The sequence below is a fragment of the Rhinoderma darwinii genome, chromosome 2 (genome assembly GCF_050947455.1).
Source record: "Rhinoderma darwinii isolate aRhiDar2 chromosome 2, aRhiDar2.hap1, whole genome shotgun sequence".
Lineage (NCBI taxonomy): Eukaryota > Metazoa > Chordata > Amphibia > Anura > Rhinodermatidae > Rhinoderma > Rhinoderma darwinii.
In genome coordinates, this window is record NC_134688.1 from 97462261 (window position 1) to 97484750 (window position 22490).

The window sequence follows — 22490 nt, forward strand, 5'->3', positions numbered from 1 at the left end:
ATAGGCCGTACTATTTTTTACGGACGTTTTCTACGGCCCGGACACCTTCCCGTAAATATACGGGAAGGCGTCCGTCGGCCATATAAATGATTGGGTCCATCATTTCAGTCCGTAATTACAGATGAAATCTACGTTCGTGTGCATAAGGCCTTAGGCTACTTTTACATCACATACGCGAGGTCCGTTTAGGAAGAAAACATTTTGATTTTGAAACCCAGTTCTCATTGAGTTGCTAAACAAGTACCATCTCTGAGTATATTATCAGTGTATTATTTTCCTACGCTCAATAGAATAAAAGGTAGACCTGCGCGGCTGCGGTACAAGGGGCGTTTCAAAATACTGCAAATCCATTTCTGTTACAGACATTTTCTGCAGGTAAAATATACAAAACGGATATAGTAAATGTAAGGGTATGTTCACACGGCAACGCAAAATACGTCTGAAATTACGGAGCTGTTGTCAGGCGAAAACAGCTCCTGAATTTCAGACGTTTTGACAAGTGCATGCGTTTTTCGCGGCGTCCATTACGGACATAATTGGAGCTGTTTTTCAATGGAGTCAATGAACAACGGCTCCAATTACATCCCAAGAAGTGACAGGCACTTCTTTGAGGCGGGCGTCTTTTTACGCGCCGTCTTTTGAGCCGTTTTTTTCGGGCGTTATTCAAGGCGTAAAACGCCTGAATTACGTCCGTAAATAGGGCGTGAGAACATACCCTAACACACACGTTCAGTATAGTATATTTGGCCTAAGTATATACCAATAATTTGCAGCTCAAAACATCATCTAACGTCGAGTGAGTTGAAATAAATATATACATACAGTGTGCGCCACTATACAACTTTATTTGTGGGTTCTCTTTGTAGTGGACTGTAGTGGACTGAAAAAAAGTATGCGGACATATATTGGCTAATGTATGCCAAAAAGAGACAGCCATGTCAGGCCCTTTCTAGGATAAGGCATATACATCAGGGTGAATTCACACATGGCAGGTTTGTTGTGGAAATTGCGGCAACCATGCCATTTATCTGCTTGTAGAAATCCATTCACCTAATGCAGAAATAACCCCATTTACATGTATAGGGCGGTTTTTCAGTTGCAAAAATTTCTGCACTAAATCTGCTGCGTGTGAATTCACCCATACAATTTATTAGGGTATGTTCACACGTGCATGTCCGTTACGGCCGAAATTACGGGGCTGTTTTCAGGAGAAAACAGCCCCGTCATTTCAGCCGTACCGGCATGTGCAGGCGCTTGAACGCCGCGTCCATTAAGGACGTAATTGGCACTGCTTTTCATTGGAGTCAATGAATAACGGCTCCAATTACGCCCCAAGAAGTGACAGGTCACTTCTTTGACGCGGGCGTCTATTTACGCGCCGTCATTTGACAGCGGCGCGTAAATACACGCCTCGTATGAACAGACAAACGTCAGCCCATTGCTTTCAATGGGCAGATGTTTGTCAACGCATTCAAGCCGTATTTTTCGGACGTAATTCGGGGCAAAAACGCCCGAATTACGTCCGTAATTAGCGTGTGTGAACATACCCTTACGCTTTCCTACAAATGTCCAATTATCCAGTCTACTTAATAATCCGGCGCCTATGACATGTATCGACGCTGGATTAAAGACATGTTAGGGTATTTGTACACTGTGACGGTTATAATTTCAGTCACCCTGTTTACAGAAGGGACAGATATTCATGTGTGCATTAATTATGACTGAGAACCGATGAGGCGCCATACGCAGCAGCTGCCATGTCCCGGTGCTTTTACTACAGTGTGTATAAGACTAGATCTGCTGCCACTACAAGTGCTGGATGTCATCCATATGCATTTCTCTCCTCTGTCCAGTGCAGTTCATTTCGAGCATCAGAGGAAAAGGCGTGGAGTGAATAGAGAGCAGGTTGGAGCTGATTCAGTTTCTTTTGTTGCTCGGCCCATTAGCTGCACAAGGCTTATGCACTGGAATGTAGCTAGATAAACACTGCATAGTAAAATCCCGCCCTTTTCATACTGCCCACATAGCCGCCAGCCAATCCTAGGCGGCAGCGGTTTCAAGACTCCCCGATCACACTGCCCAGCTCTAGGAAAACAAAGCTTAATTTCCACGAAATCTTTTATTTTCCCCGCTCTGACGATCATAGCTTTTAATTGTAAGCCAAGTTACGTTCCCGGGGTGTCTCTCCGAAGGGGATTGCAGTGCAGAAGAGGCTGATCTGGGAAGGTTGTTTATCTATAGTATTGGGGGGACCTTGAAACAGCCGATGTCCTATTTCCTCTGTTGTTTTGCTGCTCTTAGTCTGGATTCTCCATGTTGAACCAATTCTGATATTTGGGCTGGGACCTGCCTGTGTACGTATGGTCTATATGTTATGTATAGGCTTTTATTCTCAGCTGCAAGTTCTAGCCGCGAGCTCAAGAAGCGGGATAGGATTGTATAGTGAGAGTGAGAGAGTCAGGGATTTGCAGGGGAGATCGCTGGGGTGGAGATCTGCAGATCAGATCTGGGAAGACAAGATCAGCACTGGATCCGTGCAAGTATTAGATGGAAAGCAGCTGTATCATCACACAAGTGCAGAGAGAAGAGCCCCTGGTGCATCCAAAACAAGGTAATGATGCGTTTTTTTTTTAGCCGTCACTTGTTTATCTGACGCGCTTCATTGCTGCTTCTACCTATTCCGCGATGGAGGGGAATCCATCCTGTTCCTCCCCGATCATCGCATATTCTATTTCACTGTATGTTTATGATTATTTAGCTACATTGTATTTCTGACTATTCCCAGTTCTGATTCTATACAAGAGGAAAACAAGTGGAGACCCCTCCCTGAATGTAGGGGTGTGATCAGGGCACATTTTAAATAATGCTTTTTCCTCCTGATGATCGTTTCTGGGTATCCTGGCATTGCACTTGTTTTGATGGTGCCACCCTTGGTGCGGAGTGTTTTCCTATTATTTGGGCTTTTCTTCTAGTTAGATGATGCGTCAACTGTTGATTTGTCCTCCGTTCTTGTCATTGGTCCATTGACATTGTGATACTAGAGGCGGTTGCGTTGTATTAAGCGGTTGGCGTGTCGATCCCTTTACTGATCAGTTATTTTGATAACCTGTATTATTATTATTATTATATTGTTTTTACGTCTATATGCAAGATCTTTTTGGAGAAATGCTATTCTCATATTCTCCGGGGTCCGTGTAGATTTGACGTCTCTTAACATCGTACATGTGTGTGTCTGGCTTGTTTTTCTAGGTATGAAGGTTAATAACTCCGCTCCACCTGTGTTGTTCTACAAAGAAGAAATAACCTCTCTTCTATTTCTACCAAAACAAACAGCCGTTTCCCTGAGTCGTACAGGTATCTGCGCTTCACGCCTCTTTGTGGTCGTGTTGTGATATGCCGCCGCTGGCTGTACAGAATATGTCCCGCGATCAGCCCTTGTATCCGTGCCCTCGAAGTGATTTCATCAGATTCGTCCGTATGTATTTGCGAATCAGAAAAAGAGTCTGTGCTAAGCTCAAAATGGATTCCTTGCATCTGTTTAGTTGGTCGGTGCCATGTGATGGCAGTCTATCCACAACCACTAGTCGCCGAGCGCGTCCAACTCGTATGTTGTTATGGTTTTCGGTGACAGATCTGTGGACGTATAGGGCTACGACTACCTGGTTGTGAAAGGGTTAACGTGTGAATGAGTGACCTATCTGTGCCACCGGCCGCCGTGTTCATACACATTGACGGTCGCAGTCCCTTTGATGTGCACTTATCCGCTGCAGCTGTTATTTAATGCAGTGCCGTGACCCATCTGGGATGTTTTCCACAACTGGTCATTTACATTTGGCGCTGTGTACCTTTTGTATGCCATTTATTTTTGTTGTTTTTACAAATTGTGTTTTTTTTTTTTTTTTTTTTCTCCAAAATTGTGTAAACTTACTTGCAGGCGGTGACGACGGGCTCTGACAGGTGAACACAACAGCCAGAAAGTTCCCCCTGCTAGGATAATGGTCATGGAAAAGGGGCTGACATGTGGCAGATTTTATAACCGAAATAGACGCATCCCATTGTAGAACCCCCATACCTGGATTTTTCCAGGGGGAGGAATCTGTCACTTATTTCAGTTTAATAATTTGTCACCTTGTCGGTAATAAAGGGTGTACGTTTTATGTAAATGAGCTTGATGGTCTAGTACCTGATATTTGAGCCACGATGTCTTTTTCTGCTTTTACGGATATAATGACATACGATCATTTATAATCCATAATGACTTCTGGCACTTAACATTATGGAGGGGACCTTTTACCTCATGTCATTAAGCTAATTTATTCAGGAGAATTTCTATTGGAAAAAAGGGGGAGGTGGGCGGAGCCAAATATCCTGAATTTCTTGGTAAAATGCGACAAATGCATAAATAGTGTCTCTGTATCTTTAAAATGGGTGCGAAATGTTTCAGATACATACTCTGTTTTATACGAATTATCTATACTTTTTAACTTCCTGTGTGACATGTTTGTTTTTTATGTTTTAACTTCCCCTTTCTTTTAGATGTCAAACTTCTCTAGAATTTTTTTTTAAATTGAAATTAGAATATGCATGCCAGTATTTCAGAGGAGACGACTCCTAAATTACCATTCCATTTCTACCCAGATGTGTTCCTGCTTGTGTTCATCTACGTACAATTTTACAGGATACTTTATGATCACAAAGAGCGGGAAATACCAATTGAAATTGTTTACCTTCACAATACAGACATTGTTGGCTTTTATTAGGGTGAAGCCACACATTTCAGATTTGTGGCGGCTATTTTAGAAAAATTGTTCAATACACCCGATACATATGAACTCTGCCCTGCGGTTACATCACTAGGGTCAATTATTTGGTGTTGCTTGATGAGATTCATTTAAAGGGAACCTGTCACATTGATGCTGTCCAATCTGCAGGCAACATGTTAAAGAGTAGGCGTTTCATACCCTGTTTATTCTGGGTTTGAGTCCGGTGGGAGGCTCTAGTCATGGATTGACAGCTATGTAAGTACTGTCATACGGGATTGTCAATCAAGTGAGACCGCCCACTGGACTCCTAAACCCAAAGATAGCTCCTCCTACTGTATAACATTCTGCCTGCAGATTGCACATTAGCATATTTAACATGACCGGTTCGCTTTAAGTCAAATATTATTTATTTCTATCCGATCACCAACATTGTCTGAACAGATTCTCTCATCTAAGTGATCGCCTTCAATGTATGCTAAGCAGTATCTACATTTAAACTGTAAACTTCTCTATCAGAATCCCGATACTAGAGCCGGGAAGAAACAGAGAATTCAACCTTCCGCAGACGGAATATAAAAAGCAGCCTGCATTCTGCTGACGGCCCTTCAAGGCATGTGCGGATCTGTTTTATCAGAAAACTCCAGATTGTAAAAGGAGCATTTCTGATCATGCGGAATTGCTGGCGGTGAAGTTAAACGTACATTTAGTGATGAATTGAAAACCACCTGTAAACGTTTAATTTATTTAATCCTCTGTAGCAGCTGAAGTTGGCAGAATAAATACCAGAATGACCCCTAATTGTGTTAAAGTGGCGCATACTATTTCCGGAGTCCTGGTATTGAGACATTCGCAAATAACAATGTGTCGCATATGTAATCTGTATCAAACCTCTGCTTCTTGGGCCTTATAATCCAGGTATGGTGAAGCCTGCGTGAAGTGGAGGACACATGTGCGGACGTGAATTACACCATGTAAGGATTGCTGTGTACTTTCTCACACAATGAATAGCTCATTCTTTTGCTAATGACTGGGCTATCCAGGCTATTAGTGGCTTCCGGCTGCTATTATTTAGCTAGTCCGGATAGTATGAGATGATTGTATTATTAGGTGATGTTTGACCTGACATTGAAAATCACCATCTCAGTGGTCTGCAACCAGCGACACTGTTGTGAAACTACAAGTCCCAGCGTGACATGGCAGTCTGCAGCTTTCTTGGTGTTCTGGGACTTGTGGTTTACTAACACCTGGAGAACTACAGGTCACAGACCAGTTCTCTTACGCTATGTTCACACGGTGGATTTTGCTTAGCAGGTTCCGCCGCAGAATTATTCCTGCTGTCGGCTGGAAGATTCCTACTCCCATTCACTTCAATGGGAGGTTTGGGCGGAATCCCCCCCCCCCCCCCCCCGAAGATCAGACAGGACGCTTCTTTTGTTTGCTAGCTGAAAAAAATCGGCTAGCAGGAAAAAGAAGTCTGCGCCTCCCATTAGAAAGTATAGGAGGCGGAATTCTGCAGCGGAATCTGACGCAAAAAATCCGCCATGGGATGGAAAACAAGTGGATCCTGCGTGTCAGAGACATGCAGGACTCGCTTACACTGAACCCGTCCGTCCTGCAGACCTGATGGATTCAGGTCTTAGCGAATAACACAGCTGCTCTGTATATAGGATACAGAGCAGCTGTATCTCAAAATGTAAAAATAATTTTTAATAAAAACTAATTTAAAAGTGGCACCAAACACACCGACGTTTTTATTTAAAAAAAACAAAAAAATGACTTTCAAAGGTATACATAGCCTTGAAGAGCAATGTGTCACCTATAGGTGACACTATAGAGAACGTTATCTTCCTTCTGGAGGAGAGAATGGTGCATACTCAAAGCATAAAGCAATATGGAGCCGAAAGAAAGATCTTAGAACTACATGATTGTAAAAATAAAATATTCCTGATGAGCACTGTGCTCTCTGCTGTAAGGAATTCTGAGAGCTTATACCTCTGTAATATGGCCTGCAATGGCACTTACCTCAATTTTTTAATTTCCATTCATACTGGGAAATGTGCCTTTGTATAAAATTGGAGGTACAGTATTGAACCTTAGCAGGCTATGGGCCAGGGGCTTTACTTTGATTCATATGGCCCCATAGCAAAGACTGGGATGGGCCCCCACCTACAAGATGATAGTAAATTGTACTGCAGACAGCAGCACAGGAGATGGATCAATACAAAAGACACATACTTTAAATAGATATATAGTAGTGTCATATATCCGAGAAAGAGAACCCACGCTAGACCGAAAACCGAATGTCACTAGCATGTTTTTCCCCATAGAAAGGAATGATGTTATTGCACTTGTCTGGGACCCTGTGCTTTGGATCTGTGCAATACAGATCCGTAATACGGCCGTGTGTATGGTCCTTTAGGTTCAAAATTGTCCCGGTTGTCAAGTGGTTAAGGAATCATGTGATCTGGGCATCTATTGGGAGTTACCCCCTAGTTCTGCTTTAGGAAAAGGAGACCATTTCGATAGAATACCAACTTTTTCATTTTTTCCACTCATTGTTAAGAGACCAGAAATCATCTGCTGTTGTTGAAGGGGTTAACTTCCTAATCGAGTAACTAGAGACATTCAACTGGAGACATTTGACGCTTTGTGCAAGGCTCGCTGGCGTCTACGTTCTGGCTATGCCAAATAACTGTTTCTAGAAAGCAGATTCGTGTCAGTCGGTCACGTAGTTTAGTGATTTGGTATGTTCTCTTTATTTTGTATCCACTTTGGTTTTCACTTGTGTCATATATTATTTTACAGTTTACACCGTTATATATTTCCCCATAGACACACAATTCTATAAAAGTAAGTATTTTTAAAAGGCATCTAAAAGTTTTACATTTATTAAATTGGCACCTGTTTCTCCCCAGAAATCGCAAATTTTAAGAGCGAATTTGAACTATAAGGGTAAGGCCACGTTGCGGTTTTAAACCCCAGAAAGCAATTTTTCTATAGAAGTCCATGCAGGAGCCCGGCCGAAATACGTTCCGTCCATTACGGACCGAACATGCTCGTGTGAATCCAGCCTTACAGAGACAAAGAAACGCAAGCAGTTGACCGCATTGCGGTCTTCAAACGTTTCAAAACCGCGTCAACGATGCACCGTGTGACCTTACCCTAAATTGAAAGCCGTATTAGCATATTCTAGGTTAGCACTTTATTTGGCTTCTTTACCCTTAGTGTGTGTGTGTGTGTGTGTGTGTGTGTGTGGCAATTGCATAACTTTCACTGACCAGATTTATATAGGTAGCACTGTACTGCCAAGGCTTTGGGCACGACATTCGGCATCACGTTTGAAGATTGCCTCAGAGTTATGTATGATCCACTTGCATTGAAAAGGTGACAAAAAGTATACCAGTCAAATGTGTGATTTTGGCAGACTTCGGGCATCTAAGGACATGCTAGACATATAGGCTGTGAGCTTTTTCGAGTGTCCTGCCCAAACGTGATGTGAATAGAGCCAAGGGTGGCAGCTGTGATTATCATCGTTGTGATTTATTAATCAGAATACAAGTGTTCTGTTATTTACCCAGTAGAAGAAAAGGATTTCGGGTTAAAAGCGAATTCTGTTATCTACAAGCAAAAGAGCCTGTTATTGTGACAAATAGCACTGTTGACAATCCTAACCGTTGTGTGTACAGAGCTTTTCTGTTGCCTAAGAGACTAGCAAACCACGCTGACATGTCACCAAAGTAAGATCGGGCCTAGATTATATCAGTTGAGACGCGTCCAACTATTTCGCGTGACATTCGCATTCCCATTCATTCCTGTTGGGATTTGTCATGTGACATTCGCATACAACTTTACTTAATTTCTGATGTAAAGAAACAGGATGTAGAATTCGTCAAAGATTATCCTGTGTAGAGAATAGCAGTAATATGTTTGACAAGGAAACTGCTAAATTCCGTTTATTAAAGAGGAGCTGTCCCCTCGCCTGACATGTCTGTTTTAGTAAATAATTGGATTCCCCATGAAGCTAAAATTCTGGAATATCATATATTTATTTTTTTAGAACCCTATGTTGTTCCGTTCCTGTTATTCCTCCTAAACATATATAAATATATTGACAACTAGGTGTTATTAGTTGGGGGTGTCTCCTTGCACAAACTTACAATGACCAATCAGTGCTGACACTTTGACAAGGGGAATGGTAACACCCAGTTGTCAATTTTATTGATACATTTTCTAGGAGGAATAACAGAGGAATGGCACAATGCTGAGTTGTAAGACAATAATATGTTACAGAATTGTTATTTCTTGGGAAATTCAAACATTTTATTATACTAGACCGGTCAGGAGAGGTGACCGGTCCTCTTTAAAGGGAATGTGTCGCTAGAATTATTTATTTTTAGTTAGTATATACATGATTAGACATTGTTCTAATTTTTTTCACAAGTCAGGAAATATTATAAATTAGAATCTAATTTATAACCTTTCCATGTGCTGGTCACTAGAGGGAGCAATTCACAAAATTGCAGCATTGGCATGTGGTAAAGCAACCTCATTGCTTTATTCTGCAAAATTGGAGAAGACACACTCGCTCTAGTGTCCTCAAACAATCCCCCTCCTTTATCCTTGCTAGTGCTGGGAGAAAGGAGGGGGTTGAATGTTCAAACCTCCTACACTGTGTGCCGCCATTTTTTGAGCGAATGCACAGTGTAGGAGGATTAGATACAGTGGTAATCACACAGTATAACACGAATATACGTACACAAACATAATTTACCTGCTCCTGCCGCAGTTGTTGCCTCCGCTCCTAGTCTGAACATATGGCCGGAAGTAGTCGTCTTACTGTCCGGCCGCGGCTTCCGTTCCACATGAAAATGGCGCCGGATGTCGCTCTGCCGAAGACCTTCCTTTTGGTCTGTGGGAGCGGCGCATGCTCCGTTCCCACACAAACGGCGTACGCTATAGTGAATGAAACGGCTCCCGTTCGCATTCTCTATGGTGATGTATGTGCCATATTCCATCTCTGTATGTGTCGTTAATCGACACATACAGAGATGAAAAAAAAATGGCAGCCCCCATAGAGAAGTAAAAGAAAGAAAAGCACAAATAAATACAATTTATTTTAATGACATACTAGAAGCAATAACATATAAAAAAAAAATTTGTGACACCTTCCCTTTAAGCATACACCCCCCCCCCCCCTTTAGTATGGAATTAAAAGCTAAGGGACTTCCCTTTAATAGGAAATGGCCAGGGCTGCACTTAGGCTGGGTTCACACGACCTATTTTCAGGCGTAAACGAGGCGTATTATGCCTCGATTTCCGTCTGAAAATAGGGCTACAAAACGTCGGCAAACATCTGCCCATTCATTTGAATGGGTTTGCCGACGTACTGCGCCGACGACCAGTAATTTACGCGTCGTCGTTTGACAGCTGTCAAACGACGACGCGTAAAATTACTGCCTCGTCAAAGAAGTGCAGGACACTTCTTTGCAACGTAATTTGAGCCGTTTTTCATTGAAGTCAATGAAGAGCAGCTCAAGATTACGGGCGTCAAAGACTCCTCGCAAAATGCGAGGAGGAGCTTTTACGTCTGAAACGACGCAGCTGTTTTCTCCTGAAAACAGTCTGTCTTTTCAGACGTAAAAGGAAGCTAGCGTGTGCACATACCCTAAGGCTGGATTCACACGAGCACATTATGTCCGTAATGGACGGACGTATTTCGGCCGGAAGTCCCGGACCGAACTCAGTGCAGGGAGCCGGGCTCCTAGCATCGTAGTTATGTACGACGCTAGGAGTCCCTGCCTCTCCGTGGAACTACTGTCCCGTACTGAAAACATGATTACAGTACGGGACAGTTGTCCTGCAGAGAGGCAGGGACTCCTAGCGTCGTACATAACTATGATGCTAGGAGCCCGGCTCCCTGCACTGAGTTCGGTCCGGGACGTCCGGCCGAAATACGTCCATCCATTACGGACGTTAATGTGCTCGTGTGAACCCAGCCTAAGACTTTTTGTAGCGCTACTGATTAAGTTTAACTATTGAGCTGCAGTCTAATGAATGAAATCTTGTGGACTGCAGCGGTCACTCAATAGTCCAGATTAATCAGTAGTACTACAAGAAGTCTCAGTGTAGCCTTCGCCTAAGGCCTGATTTACACGAGCGTGTGCGTTTTGCGCACGCAAAAAAACGCGCCATTTTGCGTGCGCAAAAGGCACTTTAAAGCTGCGTGTGTCATCAGTGTATGATGCGCGGCTGATAGATTTTCTCGCAAGCCGCCATCATTATGACACTCCGTTTTGGATGTTTGTAAACAGAAAAGCACGTGGTGCTTTTCTGTTTACATTCAGAGTTTGACAGCTGTTGCGCGAACCACGCAGTTCGCACGGAAGTGCTTCCATGCATGGTTTTCACGCACACATTGACTTCAATGGGTGCGTGATGCGCGAACAGCGCACAAAGAAAGGACATGTCGAGAGTTACGCAACGCACTCGCGCTGCGCAAAATTCACGCTCTGCACGACCCCATAGCTTAATATAGGTGCGTACGACACGCGTGAAAAGAACGCGCGTATATTACGCTCGTGTAAATGATGCCTAAGAGACCGTCTCAAGGGGCTATCTTAATTTGGAAAGGAAATGTTTAGTATTTTTCCTTATTGGTGGCAGAGGACAAGCATATGGTGCTGCCTTTTTATGTGTACTCAATAATAGCCAGAAATAAGTGAGATAATCGGTCGTTATTCTCCGTTGTCATTTTTATTGCTCGCCTTCATATGTTTATATAGCTTTAATAAAATAAACAGCAGAGTATGACTGCCGGCTGGGCTGCACTACAGAGATTTCAGGGTTGTCCCGGATATAACGTAGTTGAACGCAATTTATCCAGACCAGTACATTGTGACTGCGGTCCAATGCAAATTTGTGGGGGCACCTGCTTCATGACCGTCACTAGACTCTGGATGGCATTCTTCTAAATCATGTCAGTTGTCTTAAAGTCCTGGCATTATGGAGGAAACCTTCATGCCTAGCTGGTAGCAGGGGAGATCCAGACCTGAATTACGATTTCCATATGAAGGACGTTTTCTAAATGCAGAACAGTCGGTCTAATATATAAAAATAATTCTGCAATTTCTTTTATTTCCTCACCTGCTCTGGAGAAATAAATTCTGCTTTCTAATGCAGCTGCTCTATACTTTGCCTGCGCTTTACACTGGGACCATATAGTAGCTAGTAGGAACATTCATCTCCATTGAAACTCATATTGCCCATGTTTATTAGCATAGATTACCTATGGCTTCGTCGCAAATTTGTCTCTTCATCAAGCATTAATGAAACGGAGCCTCGAATGTTAAAAGTCCAAATGCCTATCTGCCCTGTGAGAAATTGACTTTGCCACGTGGCAGTGATGGTTGTGAGTTGTCTGATGCCACACAAGCGGGCCATAAACTTTAGATAGTGGTCACCCCATAAACATGCACGCTCAGATCAGATGTCTATGGCCAGCTTTATAATCCGATCAGAAGCTTCTGCGTAGTTATAGACAACACCGTCTACACGTGGCGAGCATTGATGACCCAATAAATTCATCTTCATCGGCCGCAAGGAAAAACAAGCTTCTAAGATGACAAAATCCCCAAATTTATAGTTTTTGCATTCAGTATGGACTCAAATATGACCTTGATCCTGGATATTTCTTGAATTTATTTTTGAACATGTCCCTTGGCAAATAGAATCGACTAGCTTCTAAATTCTGCATTCACCAGCGGTACACTGACTATGGATGCTACAATAATACAATATGTAGAATGTTGTACAGAACATGAGATCTTTTTCCACCTTCCTCTCGGAACAGCCTGAAGGGTCGTTTAGTCCTCATTATGGTAACAATACAGTCCCATCTGTCATCGGTGTCCTTTGTGTCTTTTTATAGCAGTATGAATAGTCCTTGTCTATTAGTTTGGTGGTTTCCTTTTGATGACGCTGGCTTTATATTTAGTTGATCTGGAGAGTTGTATATGTGGCGCAGGTGATCAGAGCGTATGTAAGAACTTCTTTCTCCTTCTGCATGCTATATAGTATCCATGCGGTGTGATCAGAGAACGCTGTAATCTATTCTGCGCTGCTGACAGTGTCCCCTGCTGGTGGAGACTGCAGCCGCTCAGTGCAGAAGTTGGCAGGCAGATCTAGACACAAGACCTAGTTATGGCTGCCGGTGAAAAGCACCTTGCTTTCTAACAATCACTACATGTGAATGAGTTGCTGGTCAGTTGTGTGTAGACCCCCCCCCCCCTTCTAGCATGAAAATAATAATAATAAGCACGTTTTGTGCTGTATCGCAACCCAAAGGAAGAAATAGGAGACGTCCATTTTGACTGTTTCCCCCACATCCCCTCTTTCAGACCTTCTATTTCTGTCGTCCCTTTTTTTTTTTTTTCTTTCCCAAGAGCATGCAGAAAGTCTTGTAGACGGACACATAAATAAAGTTGTATTTTATTTGCGTTCATTTGTCGTTTTATTGTCCTATTTAAAGGGTCCCTGCACATATATATATATTCCTGCTAAATGCACCTACTAAATGGTCCCCAATCTTCCAATCGGGGCAGAAAGCTTTACCTGCTCTGCAAGTTACTGTGGGCACATGAGCTCTCTGGACACTTCTAACATTGGCGGGTGCATTATTAATCAGACATTCTGGATTTTATTTTCACCTTATTGTCATCATTGGCCAGTCCAGTCCTCCTACAGGCGTCTAAATTAGGGTAACATACCTTTTTATTAGGGCATGTGAAAGGCAGTGACTATATTTAGGTCTACCAAATGGTGACGTAGATGAACGTAAATCTTCTAGCATTTGTCCCTATGACTTGTACACTCGTGAATAAAAAGGTAGTAATATGGTGCCTGTCCTTTCAGTTCTATCTTCGCACGTGTCCATGTAGCATTGTGATTTCTGTATCGATCTGTTTAATATGAAAACACTGTAGCTTATAAATACACAAAAAAATGTATGTATGATGTGTTTAATAAATGTGAAACTGTAGCTTGTAATTGTATAAGAGAATATGTAGGTCAGTGTGTCATCATAACAAATAACGGACACAAAATATGTCCCTGGTGTTTTACTGAATGTAAAAGTGTGTGTGTGTGTGTGTGTGTGTGTGTGTATGTATGTATGTATATAATATATATATATATATATATATATATATATATATTATTTTAATAATACATTTCTCTGTTTTATACATTTTTTTTGTTACAAGAATATGGTAGCCGCTCTCGCTCAGACGCTGCTGGCCTTGTTATTAAGCGGGTACCTGTTGACTTCGATGGGAACCGTACATGGGCAATTCCAAGCATTCAGCTCATCAATGTAGAAGGCATCCACAGGACAGAGGTTTTCATAGCCTAGTGTGGGCACAAGATGTGTCGGGCCTAATGAAATGCTGAGTGGCGGCAGCCTGCTGATCGTCCATGAAGAGTAACAGAGTAATTATAAACGGGTCTAGAAGTATATGGACAGTGACCAAATTTTCATCATTTAGCCTCTGTACACCACCACAATGGAGTCGAAACAAAGCAAAGAAGATGTAATTGAAGTGTTGCACTCTGACGACTTGAATCCTACCGCATCTGCTGTCCGGACTGGAAGTCATGCTCTCTATACAAAACTAGAAGAGCCTTAATGTGAGTCACATAGACTTTCATAGATAGACCTCCATCCACACAGCAGGCGGTGTAGGGTTTGGGTGGTCAGACGGCAGGTCACGTGACTGGGACGAGATTCTTTGGACAGATAAAACCAGAATTAACTTGTACCAGAATAATAGGAAGAGAACAGTATGGTGAAGGGAAAGACGATCCCATGATTCAAAACTTACCAGATCATCTATCAAACCTGGTGGAGGGAGTATTATGGCATGGGCATGTATGGCAGCCAATGGAACTGCGTCTCTGGTGTTTATTGATGATGTGACTGGATAGAAGTAGCAGGATGAATTCTGAAGTGTATAGGGCGAGACTTGAGTTAAATGCTGCAATACTCCTAGGACGGCGCTTCACCGCACAGATGGATAATGACCCAAAACATACCGTGAAAGCAACCCAAGAACTTCTTACGGCAGAGAAATAAAATCTTCTTCAATGGCTGAGTTGGTGACCTGACCTCAACCCAATTGAGCATGCTCTTCACTTACTGAAGGCAGAAAGACCCACAAACAAGCCGCAAAAGAAGACGGTTGTAGTAAAGGCCTGGCAAATTATCTCAAGGGAGGAAACTCTGCATTTGGTGATGTCCATGGGTTCAAGACTTCAGACAGTTATTGACTGCATCCAAGTATGTACAGAGGATATAGTAGAACTGGGCAATTATGACCTAAATAAAAATCACAATTAATTGAACATGTAACCTCAATTACGATTATTGAATGGTTATTTAGGCCACATCCCTTTTGCATGCCACAACCCCTATTTGCATGCTACACCATTGAATTAATATTTATCCCCGGAGCCTGCTGTATACTACTGTAAATTACCCCCTGACACTGCCCCACACAGAAAATGCCCCATAGTGCTACATACACCGTATAATGCCCCTATAACTCCGTCCACAGGGTATAATGCCCCTATAGCTGCCCACCACACAGTATAATGCCCCCATAGCTGCTTCTACATGGTATAATGCCCCTATAATTGACTTCCACACAGTATAATGCCCCTATAGCTGCCCTCACACAGCATAATGCACCCCACACTGTATAAAGTCCCCCATAGCTGCCCCATGCTGTATAATGCTTCCCCCGATTGTGCCTTTTGAAAATAATAATCGTAATCCCCTAACCCTGTTTCAATGACCAGTGGAGGAGATCCCTCTGCTCCTCTGGTCTGTGTGGCACGGCGCATACAGGCGCAATGACGTCACTGCCTCGCGTCCAGCGATACACAGTGAATGGTAGAGCAGGGACCTTACAGTCTCCTCTACTATTGGATTCAACTGTATCTGCGTCCTGAAGATGCAGATACACTTTAAACCAGGGAAAAGTAATTGATACAACCAAAATTCGTAAGATGACGTTCATTAATTGCGCTGAATTTCAATTATTTTTCGATTTAACTGCCCAGCCCTAGGATATAGTATGACAATTGTGTCACTGTCCAAATACTTCTTGACCCAGGGGTGGACATACCATTGGTGCAACCTGTGCTGCTGCACAGAGGCCCAATAGGTAAGGGGACCCACTGTTTCCTTAAAGAGGCTCTGTCACCACATTATAAGTGCCCTATCTCCTATATAAGGAGATCGGCGCTGTAATGTAGGTGACAGTAATGCTTTTTATTTAGAAAAACGATCTATTTTAAACCACTTTATGAGCGATTTTTAGCTTTATGCGAATGAGTTTCTTAATGCCCAACTGGGCGTGTTTTTACTTTAGACCAAGTGGGCGTTGTACAGAGGAGTGTATGACGCTGACCAATCGGCGTCAAACACTTCTCTCCATTCATTTACACTGCACTAGCGATATAGTTATATCGTTATATGCAGCTACGTACACACACACACTAACATTACTGCAGTGTCCTGATAATGAATATACATCACTACCAGCCTGGACGTGATGTTTATTCAGAATCCTGTCATGTCTGTTGCGTCTCTGTGAGATTCCAGCAAGGCCAGTGTAATCTCGCGAGATTACGATGTAACCTGTCATTTCAAACGAGATTATGCTTGCATTGCTGGAATCTCACAGAAAAGATTCAGAAGTGTCAGGATTCTGAATAAACATCACGTCCAGGCTAGTAGTGATGTATATTCATTATCAGGACACTACAGTAATGTTAGGCCTCATGCACACGACCGTAGCCATGTGCGGACTGTCAGCCGCGAGCCGCCCGCAAATCGCGGGCCATGCACATTATTTTCAATGAGCCCGGAGCGCAGAAGACGGCAGTAATAAGACATGTCCATTCTTTCTGCGGTGCGGGCTCCCGGGCCATGCATGGACCGTAAAAATTACGGTCGTGTGCATGGCCCCATAGAAATGAATGGGGCTGCAATTCTCCCGTGGATTTTCGGGGGAATTGCGGCCGCAAAAGCATGTTTGTGTGCACGGGGACGTAGTGTTTTTGTATGTGGCTGCACATAACGATATAACTATATCGCTAGTGCAGTGTAAATGAATAGAGAGAAGTGTATGACACTGATTGGTCAGCGTCATGCACTCCTCTGTACAACGCCCACTTGGTCTAAAGTAAAACACGCCCAGTTGGGCATTAAGAAACTCTTTAGCATAAAGCAAAAAATCGCTCATAAAGTGGTTTAAAATAGATCGTTTTTCGAAATAAAAAGCATTACTGTCACCTACATTATAGCGCCAATCTCCTTATATAGGACACTTACAATGTGGTGACAGAGCCTCTTTAAAGCAACCTTCTTCTGTCAATTAGATTGCTTGTAAATGCCTGAGCTAATGAATTTTATGGCCAACAATTACTGATAGATTGTAATGGGGGGGATTTATAATGAGATATTGGAGCGCAAGGGATCCTCCTGTCTCTGTCTGCCACTGTCTGGACCCAACTGTATTTAGAATAAAATAAAGATGTTTCTATTTTCTGCCTCATCCTAATGATCCAACAAACAGTACTTTTTAGTACCAAATGTAATATTTCTACTAGCTATACCTGATCATGGAGATCAGTCATTCCGGTGTTCACCTTTTTGTTTTTCGTCTTGTAATCCCTTTACCACTAGGTGTGACTAGAGCCTAACTCTGGTTAGCCACTTTGGTAGTTCTATGTATTATACGTGTGTGTGTGTGTGTGTGTGTGTGTGTGTGTGTGTGTGTGTGTGTGTGTGTGTGTGTGTTTTCCTTTTTACAGGCATGTGTCTTCGTTTCACATAATCTTCTATAATGAGGGATTTTTTCATCTTGAATAGTTGTTCGTTTGTGCTTTTGTAATGGATCTCTCAGGGCTGTGTACATTTTGTACAAAGACTTTACAGTCCTTGTTCTTTAGCTATAAAAATCCGCTAATGGCGTTGTTTTATTATGAGGCTAATTTATTGTTATTACGCTTCAGCACAGTTTCCAGTACCCTGAAATAACACCGTTTTTTTTTTTTTTACCTAGCGGCTGATAGGAAATGTATTCTCTTTCACCTCGAGTTGATCTTTGGCACATGTAATTTGAGGGTCCTCTCTCTCGGGGTGGGCTTTCCCGAGTACAGATTGAGAAGTGCCCTGTTTCTCTTTCTTCAATGACACAGGATCCACAAGACAGATTGAAGCACCATCTGCCACTTACATGCTGCATTACAGCAGTGCCAGCCCTCCAGTCAATCCTTGTCCGTAAATTATCTATACGTTGTGTAAGCATTGACAATACTTTTCTTTTTTCTTTTACTCAAATTTGTTTTGTTATAAACTACGTTTAATTATTATCTGGGATTTTTATTTAAAACTTTCCACAGTGGTACTATAAAGTCAACTTTTTTCTTACATTTTTTTTTAGACCTTTCTTTTCACTGGTAGCTGCCTTTTTTTTTTTTTACATTTTATTTTTGGCTTTTACGTTAGAAAAAAAAAAAAGTAGAAGGCAGATTTTTTTTTTAATCAAGTTTCCTTTCAAATTTTTACGAACGTAAATTGACCGGCGGTGTCGATTTTTTTTTTAATTCTGCAGCATGTCAATTCATCTTGTGTTTCTGTCTCCGAATTGTATCTTGACAAGATTATAACAAAGAAAATGCACCAAAATGTAAAATCTTCTTCAAAAAACAAAATATTAAGTGCATATTTTATCTGCAGTTTTGATGTAGATTTTCCACATCAAATTCTGCAACATGTGCATGTAGACGAGGGGGACTGTTCACACGCAGCAGATTTGTTGCAGTAATTTTTTCATCTAAATGGGGTTGTTTCTGCAGCATATGCATGCATTTCTGAAAGCCCTATTCAGATGAATGAAACAGTCGCAAAAATTTCGGCAACAAATCTGCCAAATATTTCTCAAGGTATTTGGAAATACTACAGTTTTAAGAGTCATTTTGGAAATAATAAGTAACAAATAACATTTAGGGTATGTTCACACGGCCTATTTTCAGGCCGTAAACGGTCGAAAAATCGGAAGCAGAATGCCTCCAAACATCTGCCCATTCATTTCAATGGGAAAACGGCGTTCTGTTCCGATGGAGCGTTTTTCGCAGCATTTTTTTACGCGTATAAAAAACGACCGCGAAAAAGAAGTGCAGGACACTTCTTGGGACGTTTTTGGCGCTGTTTTCCATAGACTCTATTGAAAAAAGCTCCAAAAACGGCCGTAAAAAACGCAGCGAAAATCGCGAGTGGCACAAAAAATGTCTGAAAATCAGGAGCTGTTTTCTCTTGAAAACAGCTCCGTATTTTGAGAAGTTTTTGACTCTGCGTGTGAACATAGCCTCATGATCAAAAAGACGTTCTTCAACTGGTGACAAACTTATATCACAATCTTAACTATTTTGTTAAAAAGTTACGGCTTAGTGAACAGACTTGATAATTTGTAGGGCCAAGCAATACGTATCTAGTCGTCATATTATTCTTCGCCATCTTTTTGAATTTTCTATTTTTGTGATCATCGCCTGGTTTATCCTTGGATACATGGCCCACTCTTGTGAAGAAATGTCTCCGATTTTTCATACCTGTCTGGCCTTTGGTAATTCTAGATTTGGTAATTCATAATGCTTGAGCCTGTGTGGCGATGAAGGCTAAGTATCCGATTCCATGCCAACTTCATAAACACTAATTCTGATTTCCAAACAAACGCGTTCGAGCTTGGGCTTCAAGGAGCTGAATTGTTGCCATTGCATCCTGCCATATAATATATAGATACGTGTACGATGTTATCATTGTATTCTGCTTTCCTGTAGTTTTGAAAAAAAACTTTGGTCTTAGGAGACCACAAGAGAACAATGAATATTTTCTGACCATAAAGAACTGAGCACATCCAATCATTTCATGATCGAATTTATAATTCGTGAAAATACAAGGTGCTCTGATACGACATGGGAGGAAACTGATCCAAGTATTGGTATTGCAGTGTGTGGTAATTTTATACCTGTGTGACTTCATAAATATAGAGGTAAGAACATTCCTGTGAAGGAAAGCCACTTTATAGCAGTACATAAACTAGTGACTCACTGCTTCATGGTAGCGTGTAGGCTTGATACATAAAACGATTTTATTACCTTGTACAATCTTCAGTTTATAGAAGACCTGTCATTAGTATAGAGTAACGTGTGTACAGACAGGAGTAAAAAAAAAAATTATATATAATTTTTTTAAAATTATTATTACATAGTCAGCTTAAAGTATAGATCAAACCAAAATTAATTTAAAGATAAAAAAGGGAGGCATGATTTGATTTTAAAGGGGTTCAGTGAAATAAATTTGACAGCCTAACCTCAGGATAGGCCATCAACCCTGCCAATCAGCTGTTCGAAGGGGCCACGGTACTTCGGCGAGCGCTGCTTCCCCTTTAACTTCTTACATTGCTCCATACTGTACAATTCTGACACATTTGTAGAGGTGGAGCTCTGTATTACAGCTTTCATCCTATCAAGTGACTAGGAGGAAGCGGTAATACTGTGTCCTGCCGCTACAATATGGAGCGGTGTAAGAAATTAAGTGGAAACCGCTCCTTCAAACAGTTGATCAGTCAGGGGTGCCGAGAGTCGGACTCCACCAATTTTAGATTTGGTGGCCTGTCCTGAGGATAAGCCATCAATTTTATATTACCGGAAAACCCGGTGAAAAGGGGTTCTCAAAATGCTCATTGTCAAACTAATGGAGATGAGGCGGCTGGCATCTTCTCTGTTCTGAAGAACGAAATCTAGATGCTGTCACTATGAGGTTTCAATTAATTTCAATGGAGACGGATTTTACATGCTTGAACTACAGTGAAATAGAGACCAGAATTTTCATGCTCCAGATTGTCGAGAGCCCTAGCTGATGAACCCCGATCCATTTGATACTGTTGACATTGTAAATTTGGGAAATGTTCAGCGTGAACTGTTGGCTCTTTTTGTGGGGTGTATGAGGACGTGGTGGATTTGTTGGGGACTCCCGACGTATGCCGAAAACAGACTGATCTGCATGGATTTGAGGCCATGCCGATTAGTGCATTTTGTTTGTCGCGGATTTCAAATGCACAACAACAGTGTTTAATATTTTTTATTTTCAGGGTATCAAACATTGATTTTTATGAGCTTGTGTTCATTTGTTCTGATTTAAAAAGGGTTGTACAGGATTACAAAAACATGGCTGCTTTCTTCCAGAATCGCGTCCGGTTGTGGCGGTATTGCAGCTCGGCTCTATTGACGAGGATGGGGCAGAGCAGCAACACCACACACAGCCTGTGGATAGATACGTACGGCACGGTTTCTTGGAATATATCCGACGTGTTTTTCTAAATCTGGACATTGCCTTTTAATCATATATGATCTCTTTTTATTTTCTTTTTGTGACACACCGTTAATTTGACTCGATCAAAAGAGTATTGTGTTATTGGGTCCAGCTTCAGGGTACCTGTACATGCCGCATGGCTAAAAGCTGCATTGCAAAAATGCGGAGTTTGCAGTAAGACCAGGTGCGGTCTGCTACCACGTGCCCGCTGTGTGTATGGGCACCCTGTGGTACATCACATATCTCATTGGTTAGTTTTTTTTTTTTTTTAATATGGAGATTAAAGTTGTCTAATAGTGTTTGGCCGAGCACCTTCCGACTAACCGCTAGATGTTTGTTCTGTGCTGCTTACTCCGTATGGAGAGATACTGCTCCCATTTAGCATTTGTCAGATGAGGTGTTAAGCACATGTGTAAGGAGGGTCCTACCTCCTGTAGCAATGCCCTGTAGATCAGTAATTGAAATAGTATAGGACATAATGTACTGCTTTCCAGCTGCTCTCCGCACATCGTTGTATCACTCAGAACCACAATGTGAATAGAGGACATTCCAGATCTGCTTGAAGAGTCTTGTCCTCCTTCAGGGAAATGGTTCTAGCTATGAAGGAGACAGGAGTCTGTTCTTATTGATATTGTAGGTCTTCTAGTAAACTGGAAAACGAATGCCCGCTTCTGTTATTTCCATCAGGTTGCTATCCGTTTTAACTGATGGCACCCTGACACATTCATTTCAATAGGGCCATGCTCACTTCTGTTGTTCTAACGGAACCGTGCGGCCATTTAGTCAAAAAATAGAATAGGTCCTACTCCTGTCAGTTTTTGACTAAACAGTCTCGGCCTTTGCATTGATTTGGTCCGTGAAACAACGGACTGTACAAGGAAAAGCCATCCGTATGCGTTTCGTGTTTCACGGATCCGTCATTAGCGGCCGTACATTAGGCCATGCATGTGTGCATGCAGCCTAATGTCTGTTTTTAAGCCGTAGTGTTTGTATGTCTGTGTGTTATTTGGGATATATGTCACGGTGTAATACTTCTGATTTTTTTATAGAACTGCAGGTAATCCTACTAAGCGATCAACATGCATTAACAACTACATTTTCCAGTAAATAAAACATTGTATAATAATAAATTCTCTGTTTAAGAGAATAAGATCTCTGCTTCTTGTCAGTGACTTGATCATGTTTAGTAGCTGAAAACCCATCCTGACCTAATCCCAGCTGCAGGGCTTGTCAGTAGAGAGTGCTCGTATTTATTTAATAAAGTTTGCACCTGTGTGAGTGGCACCTTCTTC

At 42.0% G+C, this 22490-nt stretch overlaps 1 protein-coding gene across 1 annotated transcript in view; it reads left to right on the top strand.

Annotated features, from left to right (window-relative positions):
- The first annotated feature begins 2038 nt into the window (after window positions 1–2038).
- CTDSP2 (CTD small phosphatase 2) overlaps window positions 2039–22490 on the top strand; it is a 40562-nt gene continuing 20110 nt past the window's right edge. The window contains exon 1 of the mRNA XM_075851951.1: window positions 2039–2611. Within this exon, the coding sequence (XP_075708066.1) occupies window positions 2548–2611 (64 nt within the window). The 5' untranslated portion in view covers window positions 2039–2547. The remainder of the gene's footprint in view (window positions 2612–22490) is intronic.